The following is a 17,210-nucleotide window of genomic DNA, read 5'->3' as shown; positions in this document are numbered from 1 at the left end:
CGTTCACGCTGCCACGTTCGACTGTATTCCCTGTGTGCACGGCACGGTCGCACCGCACTCGGTCTCCTGCACTCGGCCATCCCCCAAAGTTTTCTCCCGCCTCCTCGGGGACTTTCCAGAGCTGACTAAGCCCACCTTCTCGGCTTCGGCCGCCAAACATAGAGTGGAGCACCATACAACGACGACCGGCTCTCCCGTCTATGCCAGGGCACAGCGGCTAGAGCCCAGCAAGCTTGCGGCTGCTAAGGCAGAGTTCGCCGCCATGGAAAAGTTGGGGATTATTCGCCGGTTGAATAGTCCCTGGTCCTCGCCTCTCCACATTGTGCCTAAGCCCGGGGGTGGGTGGCGGCCCTGCGGCAACTACCACCGCCTCAATGATGTCACGACCCCCGACCAGTACCCCATACCGCACATACAGGATTTCTCCGCACATTTGGCGGGGAATTCGATCTTCTCCAAGGTCGACCTCATCCGTGGGTACCATCAGGTACCGGTGCATCCCCAGGACGTCCAAAAAACAGCGGTCATCACCCTTTTTGGCCTGTTTGAGTTCCTCCGCATGCCTTACGGACTTAAAAACGCGGCGCAGGCATTCCAACGCCTAATGGATTCGGTGCTGCGGGATCGCAAATTTTTGTTCGTCTATCTGGATGACATACTGATCGCCAGCGCCACAAAGGAGGACCATCTCAAGCATCTGCGCATTCTCTTTCGTCACCTTCAGCAGCACGGCCTCATTGTCAACCCGGCCAAATGCCAGTTCGGCCTGCAGCAAATCGACTTCTTAGGCCACCACATCACTTCAGAGGGGGCAATGCCGCTTCGGGCTAAGGTGGAGGTGATCGCTGCATTCCCGCAGCCGCAGTCCATGAAGGCACTCCAGGAGTTCCTGGGTATGGAAAATTTTTACCATCATTTTGTTCCCAGGGCTGCACAGCTCATGTGGCTGCTCTACGAGGCCCTCAGAGGGAACCCGGGAAAGGAGCCCGTAGTTTGGACGCCGGAAATGGACCGCGCTTTCGGGGACACGAAGACCACCCTCACGAATGCGACAATGTTGGCACACCCCCTGCCAGGAGCCTCCATCGCTCTCACGACTGACACGTCGGACTACGCCATAGGGGCCATCCAAGAGCAATGGGTTGATGGCACGTGGCAACCACTGGCGTTTTTTAGCCACCAGCTGCGACGGCACGAATGCCAGTACAGTACCTTTGACAGGGAGCTGTTGGCGTTGTTTTTGGCCATTCGCCATTTTCGTTTTCTGCTCCAAGGGCGCCACTTCACTGCGTTTGTCGACCATAAACCGCTGACATTCGCGATGGCCAAGACTGCCGAACTGTGGTCGGCTCGACAGCAGCGACAGCTTACATTAATTTCTGAATTTACCACCGACATCCGGCACGTGGCTGGCAAGGACAATGTGGTAGTGGATTGCCTTTCCCGCGCCACCGTCCAAGCAGTGCAGTTGGGGATCGATTATGCGAGAATGGCGGCTGACCAAGCTGCCGACCCGGACACTCAAGCCTTTCGTTCTGACTCCGCCAGCCTTCAACCGAAGGATGTGCCGTTCCATTCAACGGGCACCACTTTACTCTGTGACGTCTCCTTGGGAGACCCCCGTCCGATTGTTCCGTCCACCTGGCATTGGAAAGTTTTTGACGCCATCCACGGACTTTCACATCCTGGTGTGAGGGCATCGCAGAAGTTGCGAGCATCCAAATTCGTCTGGAGAGGGATGCGCAAGGACATCCGCGACTGGGCGAACACGTGTGGTTTGTCAACGAGCCAAAGTACAACGACACGTCAGGGCCCCCTTGGCCACCTTCGAGGTACCGGAACGTTTGTTCGACCACATCCACGTCGATCTTGTGGGGCCACTCCCGCCATTGCGGGGTTTCACACACCTTCTGACGATGGTAGATCGCACCATGAGATGGCCAGAGGTGGTTCCCCTGACGTCTGCCACCTCTGCGGATGTCGCTCGAGCCTTTATCTCATCATGGGTAGCACGCTTTAGGGTTCCGATGGATATTTTGTCCGACCGCGGTCCACAATTCTCATCTGAGCTTCGGAACACGGTGGCCTCAGCCTTAGGCACCAAACTCCATCGCACCACGGCCTACCACCCGCAGGCGAATGGGCTGTGTGAGTGTTTTCATCGTTCATTGAAGGCGTCGCTCAGCGCCAGCCTCCTGGACGCGGCATGGGTCGGTAAACTGCCTTGGGTTATACTGGGGTTGCGCACGGCGCCAAAGGAGGACCTGCAGGCTTCGGCCACGGAAATGGTTTACGGCCAGCCGCTCCAGGTACCAGGCGAATTCCTGCCGTTCCCTACACAGCTGTGGCCTGCTGCCACTCAGCGGGAAGCCCACTGGGAAGCGGCCCAGTGCTTCCGGCCAGTTCCGACGTCGCAACACGGTTTTCCTGCCTCCCACATTCCAGTGGAGTTGATGAAGGCCAAATTCGTGTTCGTTCATCAAGACGCCCAGTGCAGCCCGTTCCAGCCTCTGTATACAGGTCCTTTCTGTAATGTATATACCTTTAAGGGGGGAACTATCTTTTACAGCTCATGTATACTGCAGTACCGGCAGTGACCACACCTGTATATAGCACTGAGTAGTAATCTGTACAGATCAGTTCCACTGTGAGCCACGTTTAGTAAACACCTGTTGTACCATTCTCCTGCAGTCTGTGTCTTATTACACACGGACACAACATTGGCGACAAGGCAAGTTCGAACCTACCTGCAACTCTACATCACCTCCCGGGGATTCGTTCCTGGAGATCAGTGGATTGGAGGTCAAGGCCAGATACTCGGGCATCGACCATGGGCAACCGCCCAGTCATCCAGCAGAGACTCGAGAATTGCGGGGGAGGCTGTCGAGAGCCAGGCTTGGCTTTCCAGTCGAGGTGGTCCAGCGAAACGGGCTGGCAACAGGTAGTGCGCAGACTATTCCTGGACAGCGGCGGGCTAGAGCCCGACAGAGCGGCACAGCAAAGGGCCGAGCAGCGTCGATGGGGGAGAGAGAGAGAGGGCAGCGCGAACAGGGCGCAGCCGGTGTTCAGGGGCCGAGCATCATCGAAGAGAGGGAGAGAGAGACGCACAGAAACACGTGAGGTGCCGCCATTGCCATGAGGACCGCCGAGAGCGGCATTGGCAGCAGCGCAGGAGAAGCACACGAAACTTACAGGGCGCCGCCATTGCCACGAGAACCGCCGGGAGCGGCGTTGGCAGCAGCGGGGGAGGAAGGAAAGCGCGGGAGACGCCATTTTAAGCCATTGGGAGACGCCATTTTAAACCACACCCAAAATGCCGGAGTGGCAGTATTACCGCATTTGACAATGAAGTCAAAGATTGGACTACATATGTTGAATGAATAGAGGTATACTGCAAGGCAAATGAGATGTCAGATAACAAGAAAGCGTCGGTATTGTTAAATTTAACGGGTGCAAAGACATATGGTTTATTACGAAATCTATTAACCCCAACGAAGCCAATGGAAAAGAGTTTTGAAGACATAGTAACGATACTACAGGAACATTTAAACCCCACACCGCTGCTGATAGCAGAAAGATTCAAGTTTCACAAACGAAACCAGCATAAGGATGAAAGCAATGCTGATTATTTAACAGAACTGCGCAAACTATCGAAACACTGCCAGTTTGGAGCGGGACTGGCAGATACCTTAAGGGACAAGTTTGTGAGTGGGCTTCAAAGTGAAGGAACCCAGAAACGGCTTTTATCTGAAAAGGACCTTACGCTGGAAAAGGCTTTCAGCATTGCGGTATCATATGAAGCAGCAGCACGGGGCGCTGCAGAGATACAACAGAGACCGCCAGAATATGGCACAAACGAAATGTCATATGGAACAGAGAAGTGCTATCGCTGCGGCAGAACAACACACGACCAGAATGATTGCTGGTTCAAAGACAAAGTGTGCAGAAAGTGTGGAAAAGTAGGACACATAGCACGAGTCTGCAGGTCGGGAAAGAAAACCAGCAATAAGAAACCTACCAAAGGAAACTACAAGAAGGTACATAAGATGATGGAGAATAGTTCAGACGAACAAAAAAGTGATAATGACTCCGAAAGCAGGGAACTGAGTTGTCTGAAACTACATAATGTGATCACAACGGAGGATCACCGAACCATTTGGGTCACACTCAAGATAGCAGGAGTCCAGGTAAAGATGGAATTGGACACAGGATCAGCCCTAACAGTCATAAACCGACGGGACTACGAGTGGCTATTCTTACACATACCCTTGAGAGACACACAAATTATTTTGAAGATGTACATGGGGCAAAAGGTCTACCCCAATGGAAAAATAAGGGTGACCGTTATATATAACGGTAAGGAAACACCAAAACTAGACCTGTATGTATTGCAAGATGGAGGAGCACCATTACTGGGATGTGAATGGATCCGGAAAATACAACTGGATTGGCATTCCATATGGGCACTGACTGTGGCTGACAAAAAGGATGACGACGTCACACCTGGGCGTCTGTCAAAGATCCTAACTGACGCGAAAGTAGTGTTCCAGCAAGGACTCGGAAAACTAAAAGGCATGACAGCGATGATTTAAATTGAAGAAAATGCAAGCCCAAAATTTTTTAAGGCCAGACCGGTACCTTTTGCGATCCGCCCAACCGTCGAAGCAGAGCTGGAGAGTCTGGAACGTTCAGGTATACTGTCCAAGGTAGACTGGAGTGAGTGGGCTACACCCATCGTCCCTGTGATGAAAAAGTCGTTGAGCAGCACGCCTGGGGAACCAAGGAAGGTTCGCATCTGTGGAGACTTTAAGGTAACAGTGAACCCGATCCCTCACACCGTACAATATCCACTTCCGCGGATTGAAGATATTTTCGCCTCGCTATCTGGAGGGAAACGCTTCACTAAGATTGATCTGGCCCAGGCGTATCTGCAAGTGGAGGTAGAAGAAGCATCAAAAAAATACATCACAATCAACACCCATAAAGGTCTCTACCAATATAACCGGCTGGTATTCGGGGTGGCATCAGCTCCGACTATTTGGCAGAGGGCAATGGAACAAGTCCTGCAAGGGATCCCAGGGACCCAGTGTTATTTGGACGACATCCTGGTCACGGGCGAAAATGACAGTGATCACCTTGCCAACCTGGAGCAGGTGCTCACTAGATTGCAGGAATATGGGCTCCGAGCTAACCGCCCCAAATGCGAGTTTTTTAGAAAACAGATCTCGTATTGTGGCCACGTTATCGATAAAGAGGGGTTACATAAGTCCCCAGAGAAGATTGAGGCAGTAGTCAAGGCTCCAGCACCGGATAATGTGTCACAACTGAGGTCGTTCCTCGGGTTGGTAAACTACTACCATAAGTTCTTGCCAAATTTGTCTACAATACTACACCCACTGAACACCCTGCTGCAAACTGGGGTGCCATGGAAGTGGAGTGACGAATGTAGACGAGCTTTCCAGAAGAGCAAAACACTAATCACATCGAAAGAGGTATTGGCCCATTGCAACCCAGCATTACCAATTCGGTTGGCATGTGATGCGTCACCCTACGGCATTGGAGCGGTGCTGTTGCACAAATTCTCGGACGGCTCAGAGAGGCCAATAGCCTTTGCGTCACGATCACTAACCTCAGCCGAGCGTAACTACGCCTAGATTGACAGGGAGGCCCTCAGCCTAGTGTGGGGAGTGAAAAAGATCAATCACTATCTGCACGGGCAGAAATTCACCTTGCTGACTGATCACCAGCCTCTTGTCTCCATTTTTAATCCAAAGAAGGGCATTCTGGTGATGACTGCGCAATGACTACAAAGATGGTCACATTTTCTAGGGGCGCACCACTATGAGATTGAATATAAGGGCACGAAACAGCATGGAAATGCAGATGGGCTATCACGCCTGCCACTGTCTACTGCGGAGGAAGCACCAGCAGTGGATCCTGTCGAAATATTCCATTTGACTATAGTTGAATACCTACTGGTAACTAACCCTTGTATCGAAAAGGAAACCCGAAATGACCCGACACTGTCTCGGGTATATGATTTGACGGTGAAGGGTTGGACAGCACATGGCGACTCACTGTTGCCAGCATTCTCGACAAGGAGAGAACAGCTGTCAGTGTGCCGGGGGACCTTGATGTGTGGATCCTGAGTGGTAATTCCACAAACGTTAAGGGATAGAGTGCTCAATGAGCTTCATGAGGGTCATCTGGGAGGGGTAAAAATGAAAAGCCTAGCCAGGGCTTATGGGTGGTGGCCGGGAATCGATAAACAAATCGAGGACCTGACCAAGAGCTACTCAGGATGCCAGAAAGTCCAAAATGCACCACCACAGGCCCCTCTACAACCATGGGAGTGGCCCTCATCTCCATGGCAGCAGGTGCATATTGATTTTGCTGGTCCATTCATGGACTCAATGTTTTTAATAGCCGCGGATGTACACTTGAAATGGCCTGAGGTCATCAAAATGTCCTCCACCACCACGGAGAAAACTAGTGCAGTCCTACGGACCATTTTTGCCAGGAATGGCTTGCCAGAACAGATTTGCTCCGAGAATGGACCACAGCTTGTGTCCAAAGAGTTCCGGAGGTTCTTGAAGAAGAATGGGGTAAGGCATTACACATCCGCCCCGTATCATCCAGCCACAAATGGATTGCCTGAGAGGTTCGTACAAACCTTTAAGAAGGCAGTAAAGGCTATGTACAATGAAAACATTCCACTGCAGCACAAGGTGGACAATTTCCTGTTCACCTACCGGAATGCGACACATGCAGTCACCAACCAGGCCCTAGCCATGATGTTCTTTCACCGAAGGTTAAGATCTCGCCTGGATTTGCTCAGACCAAGCGTACGAAGAGATGTTAAGAATAAGCAATTCCAGCACATCAATGAGAAGCCAACAAGGAGCTTCAATGTAGGGCAACCAGTCTTGGCCCGCGACTACCGAACAGAAAAATGGCAGCCAGGAACGATATGCACACGGCAGGGCCCACTAATGTACACAGTGGACGTTGGGGAGAGCATCGTGAGACGCCATGCTGACCAGATCCTAGAGTCACAGGAACAAGTCAACCCCATGCCTCACCCATATGTACCTGGTGATGAACCCGACGTACAGGTCGCATCTACCCCAGAAACAGTAGCATCGGAAGCTGATGAACCAACCGACGACAGGGGGCCAGAATCGCCTCCGCACCAAGAGCAAGACACTCGGGAAAGGCGCTATCCAGAAAGGATCAGGAAGCCTCCCCAAAGACTGAATATATAAATAGACTATTTTCAGCTAATGTTGCATGTTCAAAGTGTTAATTGTAATTAGTTTGATATTTAATTGTTAAATGAGTGTTATGGTACTGTTAATCTAAAAGGGGAGGAATTGTAATGTATATACCTTTAAGTGGGGCACTATCTTTTACAGCTCATGTATACTGCAGTACCGGCAGTGACCACACCTGTATATAGCACTGAGTAGTAATCTGTACAGATCAGTTCCAGTGTGAGCCACGTTTAGCAAACACCTGTTGTACCATTCTCCTGCAGTCTGTGTCTTATTATACATGGACACAACACTTTCCGGGTTTTACAGACAGGGGCTAAGACTTTTTTGTTCGACCTCGGGGGCAGGCCGGACCACATCTCCGTCGATCGCCTCAAGCCCGTGCACTTGGACCTTGAACAGCCAGTCGAGCCCGCTCAGCCACCGCGTAGGGGTCGACCGCCGGCTGCTGCCGCACCTGACCAAGCCGCTATCCCCTCCAGCTCACCAGCTGCTCAGTGTTTTCCTCTCCGGGAATTTAGGAGTCGTTCAAACAGGCTTGTCCGACCTCCTCTGTGATTGACTTTCCTTATTAAAGACAATTCTGTGGGGGCGTATGTGGCAAAGCCACCAAGAGACTCTTGCAGTAATGTATATAATTGCCTTTAACAGGGGCTTGTTACCTTTAAGTGTTTGCTCTGTATAAACACCGCGGGTTCGGTAAAATGGCGATCCAGCGCGAGGACGTCATCACGCAGGTCACGTGACGTTCCCAACGGCGGGAAACGTGATGTCATGACGTCAGAAGGGAGAGGCGTTCCCCCTCAGTCCTCGTGGAACCAGTTGGTGTACAGACCTGTATAGAGTTTCTCCTGCGTTTTTGTTTGTAACTTTTACTAGTGCATTAAACCACGTTTGGTTAACTGCTAGTTTCAGTCTCAGTACTTTCGTTAGGAGCTCAAGCACTCCTACAGTTTGATCTAAAAACAGGAGGATACTCAGGGCTATGTGTTAGAGGATGTTTTTTATTGATGATTAGATGTTCTATCTATTCCTCAAAATCAATAAGATTCTATAAACATTGAGGTAGAACATTCATAGATTTATTAACCATACAATACATGAAATACTACTTAAACAAAGACTTCACAGATAAAACTTACAACCCCACTTGATGATCAGGCATTCACTTGTGTTACATGTCTGAGCTCAGTATTTAAGGACTATCGTACGCATATGAATCCAAATGCTCATTACAAACTTCTTACTTTTTATACATTTCTCTCACCCGACTACTTGACAATGTGCACGATTCTGTATTACATTATTACACCAACATTTAAAATACAATTCCATATAAGGAGTATTTAATTAGACTTGTACCTTATCAATAATGTCACTGAATAAACTGGTTTCCTTACTTACAAGCTATTTTATCATTGGGCTGATGCGATCGGTATAACTCACTTTGTTTTGTAATCAATAATTTTGCTCTTGTTACATATAATTCCTATTCTACCAAGTACAAACATTGATTATAAATTTTCTTTGATTCTGTATCATTCAGCACCAACTAATTCCCCCATTCTACAGAAACCTTAAAGATAATATTGGGCCAGATTTTGCTGCAGCAGGGCATCTAACAGTGCCTACCATTAGTTAACTTGCCCTTGCACCCTTCAGCTCAAAATATTTTGTCCATTAATTTGCTGAAAGTGCGGGGTGCTAACGGCGCAGCGAGGGAAAGAGAGGATCTGGGACCTGATTGAATAGGGAAAGCAACAGGGTATCTCCTTAACCAATCAGATTGAAGGATTATGAAATAAACAGCAGAAGGACTGAGAAGGAAGTGTAAATTACAGTGAGTGAATGCAATGTCAAATCAGGTACAGAAAGAGAAATAAAGAGAGGAAAAGAAAGATTGGATTACGAGAGAGAGAATAAAAGAGACAAAAAGAAAAGGCAAGAAAAAAAATTAAATTTAAATTTTGACATTTTTAAAATCTCTTAAAACAATTCACAACCTGAAGGAATGAGACTCCATACTTATAATAGTAAATTTTCAGTACCAGAGTGGTTGACTGGCAGTCATTAGCACTTATTATGTTGTTAAAACTGTACTTAAGCTTGTAAATACTCAACCTATACAACTGCGGTGCATTTAGTTTGTATCTACTGCACAAATACAGCAACTTCACAACATTTAATGCTTTTTGATGGTGAGGCAGACAGTGAAATGCTTTTTTTGCAAAGCTAATGCTGAAGCAGCGCAACTCAGACAGCAACTTTAGGATATTGGCGTTTAACCGCGCATCTGCCCCTCACCTGAAGCTGCTGTACCATTTATGCATAAATAACAGCGAGCGCCATTAACCTCACCATTATTTTGACAGCAGAATCTGGCCCAATATTTACCCAGATGTTTTCCTTTTTCAGGACTAACTGTTGTCCATGTACCCATTATCAGTGATTAGTGCTTCATGTAACTTAAGAACCTGCATGCAATGGCATGTCTTTAATTAAGTTCCCTAATTAAGTAAGTGGTTACCTCAGACTGAAACCAGCCAGTGCTGTTGTATCAGACTTAGTTCAAAAGTTAAGTGATCATTAGTTTAATAATCAATCTTACTTCCCTTCTTAACAAACAAAGGCTAAAAGCTAACATTACTTCAACATATAAGAAACATTAATAGCAACATTACATTAGCACACTTCATGTCAGTCCGATAATTCTTTCCTTACACTATGATGTTATTTATATATTTTAATTAATTTATGGGATGTGGGTGTCGCTGGCAAGGTCAGCATTTATTGCCCATCCCTAATTGCCCATGAGAAGGTGGTGGTGAGCCACCTTCTTGAAATGCTGCATTCTGTGTGGTGAAGGTACTCCCACCGTGTTGTTAGGGAGGGAGTTAAGGATTTTGACCCAGCGATAATGAAGGAATGGCGATATATTTCCAAGTCAGGATGATGTGTGACTTGGATAGGAACTTGGAGGTGATGGTGTTCCCATGCGCCTGCTACACATGTCCTTCTAGGTGGCAGAAGTCACGGGTTTGGGAGGTGAGGCCGAAGAAGCCTTGGCGAATTAGAAACATAGAAACATAGAAACATAGGAGCAGGAGTAGGCCATTCGGCCCCTCAAGCCTGCTCCGCCATTCAATGCAATCATGGCTGATCATCCAAATTCAGTACCCGGTCCCTGCTTTCTTCCCATACCCCTTGATCCCTTTAGCCTTAAGAAATAGATCCAACTCCTTCTTGAATATATTTAATGTATTGGCCTCTACTGCCTTCTGTGGTAGAGAATTCCACAGGTTCACCACTCTCTGGGTGAAGAAATTCCTCCTCATTTCTGTCCTAAATGGCCTACCCCTTATCCTTAGACTGTGACCCCTGGCACTGGACCCCCCGACCATCGGGAACATCCTTCCTGCATCTAGTCTGTCTAGTCCTGTTAGAATTTTATAAGTTTCAATGAGATCCCCTCTCATTCTTCTAAACTCCAGCGAGTACAAGCCCAATCGACCCAATCTCTCCTCATACGTCATTCCTGTCATCCCAGGTATCAGCCTGGTGAATCTTCGCTGAACTCCTTCCATGGCAAGAACATCCTTCCTCCGATAAGGCGACCAAAACTGCACACAATACTCAAGATGTGGTTTCACCAAGGCCCTGTACAACTGCAGCAAGACATCCTTGTTCCTGTACTCAAACCCTCTCGCTATGAAGGCCAACATGCCATTTGCCTTCTTAACCGCCTGCTGCACCTGCATGCTTACCTTCAGCGACTGGTGCACAAGGACACCCAGGTCTCGTTGCACTTCCCCTTCTTCCAATCTATTGCCATTCAGATAATAATCTGCCTTCCTGTTTTTGCCACCAAAGTGGATAACCTCTCATTTATCCACATAATATTGCATCTGCCAAGCTTTTGCCCAATCACCCAACCTGTCCAAATCATCCTGGAGTTTCTCGGCATCCTCCTCACAGCACACACGCCCAACCAACTTTGTGTCATCTGCAAATTTGGAGATATTACATCTAGTTCCCTTGTCTAGATCATTAAAATATATTGTGAATAGCTGGGGCCCAAGGACCGATCCTTGCGGTACCCCACTAGTCATTGCTTGCCACTCGGAAAAAGACCCATTTATTCCAACTCTTTGCTTTCTGTCTGCCAACCAGTTCTCTATCCAAGTCAATACCTTGCCCCCAATCCCATGTGCCTTAACTTTACATGCTAATCTCTTATGCGGGACCTTATCAAAGCCTTCTGAAATCCAAATACACCACATCCACTGGTTCCCCCTTATCTATTTTACCAGTTACATCCTCAAAAAATTCCAGTAGATTAGTCAAGCACGATTTACCTTTTGTAAATCCATGTTGACTTTGTCTGATCCTGTCACTGTTATCCAAGTGCTCTGCTATTACATCTTTTATAATGGACTCTCGCATTTTCCCCACTACCAATGTCAGGCCTACCGGTCTGTAATTCCCCGTTTTCTCTCTACCACCTTTTTTGAATAGTGGGGTAACATTAGCTACCCTCCAATCCATGGGTACTGTTCCAGATTCCATCGAATGCTGGAAGATGATCAACAAAGCATCAACTATTTCTGGGTCCACTTCCTTAAGTACCCTAGGATGTAGATTATCAGGCCCTGGGGATTTATCGGCCTTCAATCCCATCAATTTCCCTAACACCATTTCCCTACAAATACTGATTTCTTTCAGTTCCTCCCTTTCATCAGACCCTATTTTCCCCGACATCTCTGGGAGGTTATTTGTGTCCTCCTTTGTGAATACAGAACCAAAATATGTATTTAATTGGTCTGCCATTTCTCTGTTCCCCATTATAAATTCCCCTGATTCTCACTGCAAGGGACCTACGCTTGACTTCACCAACCTTTTTCTCTTCACATATCTATAAAAGCTTTTACAGTCAGTTTTTATGTTCCCTGAAAGCTTACTCTCATATTCTATTTTCCCTTTCTTAATTAATCCTTTGTCCTCCTTTGTTGAATCCTAAACTGCTCCCATTCCTCAGGTTTACTGCTTTTTCTGCTCAATTTATATGTCCTCTCCTTGGATCTTATGCTATCCCTAATTTCCCTTGTTAGCCATGGTTGAGTCACCTTTTTTGTTTTGTTTTTATGCCAAACTGGGATGAACAAATTCTGTAGTTCATCCATGTGGTCTTTGAATGTTTGCCATTGCCTATCCACCGTCAACCCTTTGAGTGACATTCCCCAATCAATCCTACCCAACTCGCGCCTCAGACCATCATAGTTTCCTTTATTTAAATTTAGGACCCTAGTCTCTGAGTCGACTTGCTGCAGTGCATCTTGTAGATGGTACACACTGCAGCCACAGTGCACCGATGATGGATTTAATGTTTAAGGTGGTGGATGGGGTGCCAATCAATTGGGTTGCTTTGTCCTGGATGGTGTCGAGCTTCTTGATTGCTGTTGGAACTGTACTCATCCAGGCAAGTGGAGAGTATTCCATCACACTCCTGACTTGTGCCTTGTAGATGGTGGAAAGATTTGGAGAGTCAGGAGGTGAGACACTCACCACAGAATACACAGTCTCTGACCTGCTTTTGTAGCCACAGTATTTATGTAGCAGGTCCAGTTAAGTTTCTGATCAATTGTGACACCCCAGGATATTGATGGTGGGGGATTCAGTGATGGTAATGTCATTGAATGTCATGGGGCGGTGGTTAGACTCTCGCTTGTTGGAGATAGTCATTGCCTGGCACTTCTGTGGTTATAATCATGTCTTTATGCACTTTATCATTCTGTAGTTTCGGCAGTAATGATCAATCCTTCATTTCCTGGTGAAAAATCAATGCAAGATGTTTCTGCTGGGAGCACAAATTGTATTTTCACCTCCAGCTCTGAACCCATAATGAATTCCCTGCAAACTGCTGGACTTTGGTGCTGGGTGCAATGCAATAGGATAAGAGCCTGAGAGCTGGAAAAACATCTCCGGCGTTCGCGCAAAACAGGCACTATCAGATCGGCGGCCCATTATATGCAGCACCTGACACTCAGTTCCATTGCAGTCAATGTAAGTGACTATCAGGCGCTGGGTATAACTGGTGGCCGATCCAATACTGCCCGTTTTGTGTCACCGCCCGAGATGAATTTCTAGCTCTGAATGTTCATTGTGGCTGTTTTTGTTTTGTATTCAGATGCTGAGTAAGCTTACAATCTGCAGTCACACTGTTCTGGCAACATTTAGTTCCTGTGTTAATATCAAATGGAATTTTTAGTTGTTTAACATCCACTTCAAACCTGCATCAATAAACCTGGTGACTCTATCATCCAAACAATCTTTGATAGCTTTCCTTTACTTTATTTTCCAGGTGCGTTCCTTATTCCCTACACACTCATGCTGGCACTCGCTGGGATACCAATGTTTTTTTTGGAATCTTCCTTTGGGCAATTTGCCAGCCTCGGACCTGTTGCAGTGTGGAAAGCCGTGCCAATGCTACAAGGTTAATGTTTTATTCAGCAACACAAGCTTAGCTGCAGTTTAAATGAATAATAGTGTTTAATTTATATTAATACACTGATGGTTTATGCCAGCCTTGCCAAAGTACTGTTTACAATCTGATCTGTCATACACGTTACACAGACAGTTACAGACAGTGGCCGGAATGTTTTGGGGTCCATGCAGGGGCGATCAGTGAAGAGTCAGGTGGGAAGTTTGAAATAAGTCAGAGCGGGTCGGGAACCCACCGTCATCCCACCCCTACACGCCTTTCCCTTAAGCGCATTTGGCAGTGCAGCTGTGACCCGACCGGCATAGGCGGGCAACCTAATTGAAATCATTATAAGTTTGTTGACAGACACTTAAGAACCCACCATCATCCTACCCCTACATGCCTTTACCCCCTACATATCAAATTTCCCTGCATGGCCACAGGATTCACGCAGCTCTGGAACCACATCTGTCAACCTGAGGCGGGAGCTGAGTGCCATTTCTCCAGCTGATTACTTGACAGCATCAAATGTACTATAAAAGCACCCACCTCACAGCTGATCACTTTCCTCAGGCAGAAGCAATTGCTGACTACATTGTCAGCGCAGATTAAACTTTATGCAAGCTACAAGTGTTTCCAGCAAAGTCTCCATCCAGTGTCACCTCATTGGAGGAACCTCTCTCACCATTGACAGATTGCTTCTGTCAACTCTACTTGACTTGCCATCTATTCCATCAGCATGGGTGCCATTTATAGTGTCTCACCTTGGTCCTCAGAATCTGCCCACAATGAGCCCCAAAACAAGCATCACCAGGCACGCCAGCAGCACAAACAACAACACCACCAACCTTCTCCGCAAACACCTGATGTTGCACAGGGCAGAGGACATCAGCACCCGAGCACACTGTTACCCGGGAGTCCAGGGATGGCTTCATCATGGCCAGATTTAGTTAACTGTATGCTTTACACCCATATGGCTGCCACATGCTGCATCAGGTTGGCAGCACCCCACAGCAACACCAAAGGCCATCCACACAATGACCAATCCATTCACCATTGGTGGAGGTGCCATTATGTCTCACCATTCACTGCAACTCATTAAGCCACTTCCAAAGGTGCACACAAAGATGTCCAAGATGGGAAAGGGGTGAAAATAAAGATTTTAATGGTTGACAATACATTAACGGAAACTTGCCATTAACATTGACTAAAACACCCAAGTGGCTACCCTTCTGAATCTACTTGTGTGCCATCTTACTCTTCCATGTGCTTCTACGAGGTGCTGTCCCTGTGGCTTCAGCAAAGGTAGAGACAGCCTGTAGTATAACTAGGGCAGTAGACAGGGCCTTAAACTAATGAAAGTGGGGTGGGGGGGTGGTTGCAGTGGGAGGATTCAGGGAAGAGTAAATTTAAAAACAGCGAGAGGAATGTCAAAGCTCTAGAGCAGAGTAGAGGTTTGGGTAAAAATAAGCAGAGTGGGTCAGGAAGGGACAGAGAGAGTAACAAAGGAAATAAGGCATCAGTGACTAAGGTGACGTCGGGGGAAAAAGAAATAAGTCAAAGCTAAAGGCACTATATCTGAATGCGGAAGCATTCACAACAAAATAGATGGATTAATAGTGCAGATAGAAATTAACAGGTTTGATCTAATAGCTATAACGGAGACATGGTTGCAAAGGTTGGGAACTAAATATTCCAGGATACTTTACTTTTAGAAGAGATAGGTAAAATGGAAAAGGAGGAGGGGTAGCCCTGATAATAAAGGATGGAATAATGACAGTAGTGAGAAAGGATCTTAGCCCCAAAAATCAAGAAGTAGAATCAGTTTGGGTGGAGCTAAGAAACAGCAAGGGGCAGAAAACATTGGTGGGAGTCGTTTATAGGCCCCCAAACAACAGTTGTAATGTAGGGCAGAGTATAAATCATGAAATTAGAGGTGCATGTAACAAGGGTAATACAGTAACCATGGGGGACTTTAATCTACATATAGACTGGGCAAACCAAATTTGCAGTCATTGTGTGAAGGATGAATTCATGGACTGTATGCAAGATAGTTTTCTAGATCAGTATGTTGAGGAACCAACTAGGGAACAGGTATTTTAGATCTAGTATTGTGCAATGAGAAAGGCTTAATTAATAACCTTGTAGTAAAGGGGCATTTATGGAAGAGTGACCACAATATGATAGAATTTTAAATTGAGTTTTAAAGTGATTTAGTTAAATCCGAATCAAGGGTCTTAAATCTAAACAAAGCAAACTATGTAGGTATGAGGGGCAAGTTGGCTATGGTAGATTGGGAAACTACATTAAAAGGTATGACAGTAGACAAGCAATGGCTAGCATTTAAAGAATTAATACATAATTTACAACAAATATACATTCCTTTAAGGTACAAAAACCCCACAGGAAAAGTGATCCAACCGTGTCTAAAAAGAGAAGTTAATGATAGTATTAGATCAAAGGAATAGGCTTATTATTTTGCTAAAAAGAATAGTAAGCTTGAGGATTGGGAGGATTTTAGAATTCAGCAAAGGAGGACCAATAAATTGATAGAGAAAGGGAAATTAGAATATGAGAGTAACCTAGCGAGACACATAAAAACAGACTGTAAAAGCTTCTATAGGTATGTAAAAAGGAAAAGATTAGCAAAAGTAAATGTGGGTCCCTTACAGGCTGAGACAGGAGCAATTATAATGGGGACTAGGGAAATGGCAGAGAAATTAAACAAATACTTTGGGCTGGATTTTCCTAAGCCCCTGGAGTCGGGTTGGAGGCGTGTGGGCGATAAAAATCGGAGATCCGGGGGTCCCGACCCCATCCCGCCTCCAACCCGCCTCCATGTCAATTTCATAGGAGTCGGGTTCCCGACAAGTGCTGGAACCCGACTCCCAGAGGCGGGAAGGGATTAAAGGCAATTAAACTGCCTGTTAACAGGTAGTTAACAGGTAGTTTTTTGCCTATTCGCGATTTTTATTGCTGGTTTGTGGGCTTCCCGACAGCTCCAAACCACGAAAAGTTTTCGAGGCGGGACGTGGGTCTGAGGCCTTGGAGGGGTCGAGATGCCCAGTGTTCAGGTGAGTGAGGGGTGCAGGAGTGCAAAGGTAAGTGTTTTGCAAGTGTTTAAATAAGTTTAACTTACTTTTACTTACCTTTACAGGAGTCCTGCATTCCGGTGTCGGGAGTCGGCTGCAAGAACCACAGAAGCTCCGATTTTTAAAAAAAAATCAGCTTCTTGGTTTCTTCAGCACAATGATTTTAAAGTTATCCTGAGAAAGGACTGAGGCTGAATTAGCAGTTTTTCAGTGCTCGACAGCTTCAAACAGCTGTTAAACACTGATATTTCATCTGCAAAAAGCTTTTGACAGATGAAATGTCAATCTCTGACGTCACCTGCTGCCAGGTGGCCCTTAATTGGCCTGCTGAGCCCACAGGGCGGGCTCAACAAGGTCAATCAGAGG

General features: G+C 46.7%; 1 protein-coding gene across 3 annotated transcripts in view; it reads left to right on the top strand.

Moving 5' to 3' along the window:
- Positions 1-17,210, top strand: part of LOC147124928 (sodium- and chloride-dependent neutral and basic amino acid transporter B(0+)-like) — a 146,411-nt gene that overhangs the window by 14,790 nt on the left and 114,411 nt on the right. For all 3 annotated transcript variants that reach the window (XM_085994808.1, XM_085994791.1, XM_085994800.1), the window contains exon 3: positions 13,633-13,764. In XM_085994808.1, coding sequence (XP_085850934.1) covers positions 13,633-13,764 — 132 coding nt within the window. The remainder of the gene's footprint in view (positions 1-13,632; positions 13,765-17,210) is intronic.

This window comes from Somniosus microcephalus, chromosome 1, assembly GCF_052327205.1.
Source record: "Somniosus microcephalus isolate GS21.2 chromosome 1, FLI_Smic_1.0, whole genome shotgun sequence".
NCBI lineage: Eukaryota > Metazoa > Chordata > Chondrichthyes > Squaliformes > Somniosidae > Somniosus > Somniosus microcephalus.
This window is presented reverse-complemented; position numbering and strand designations above follow the sequence as displayed.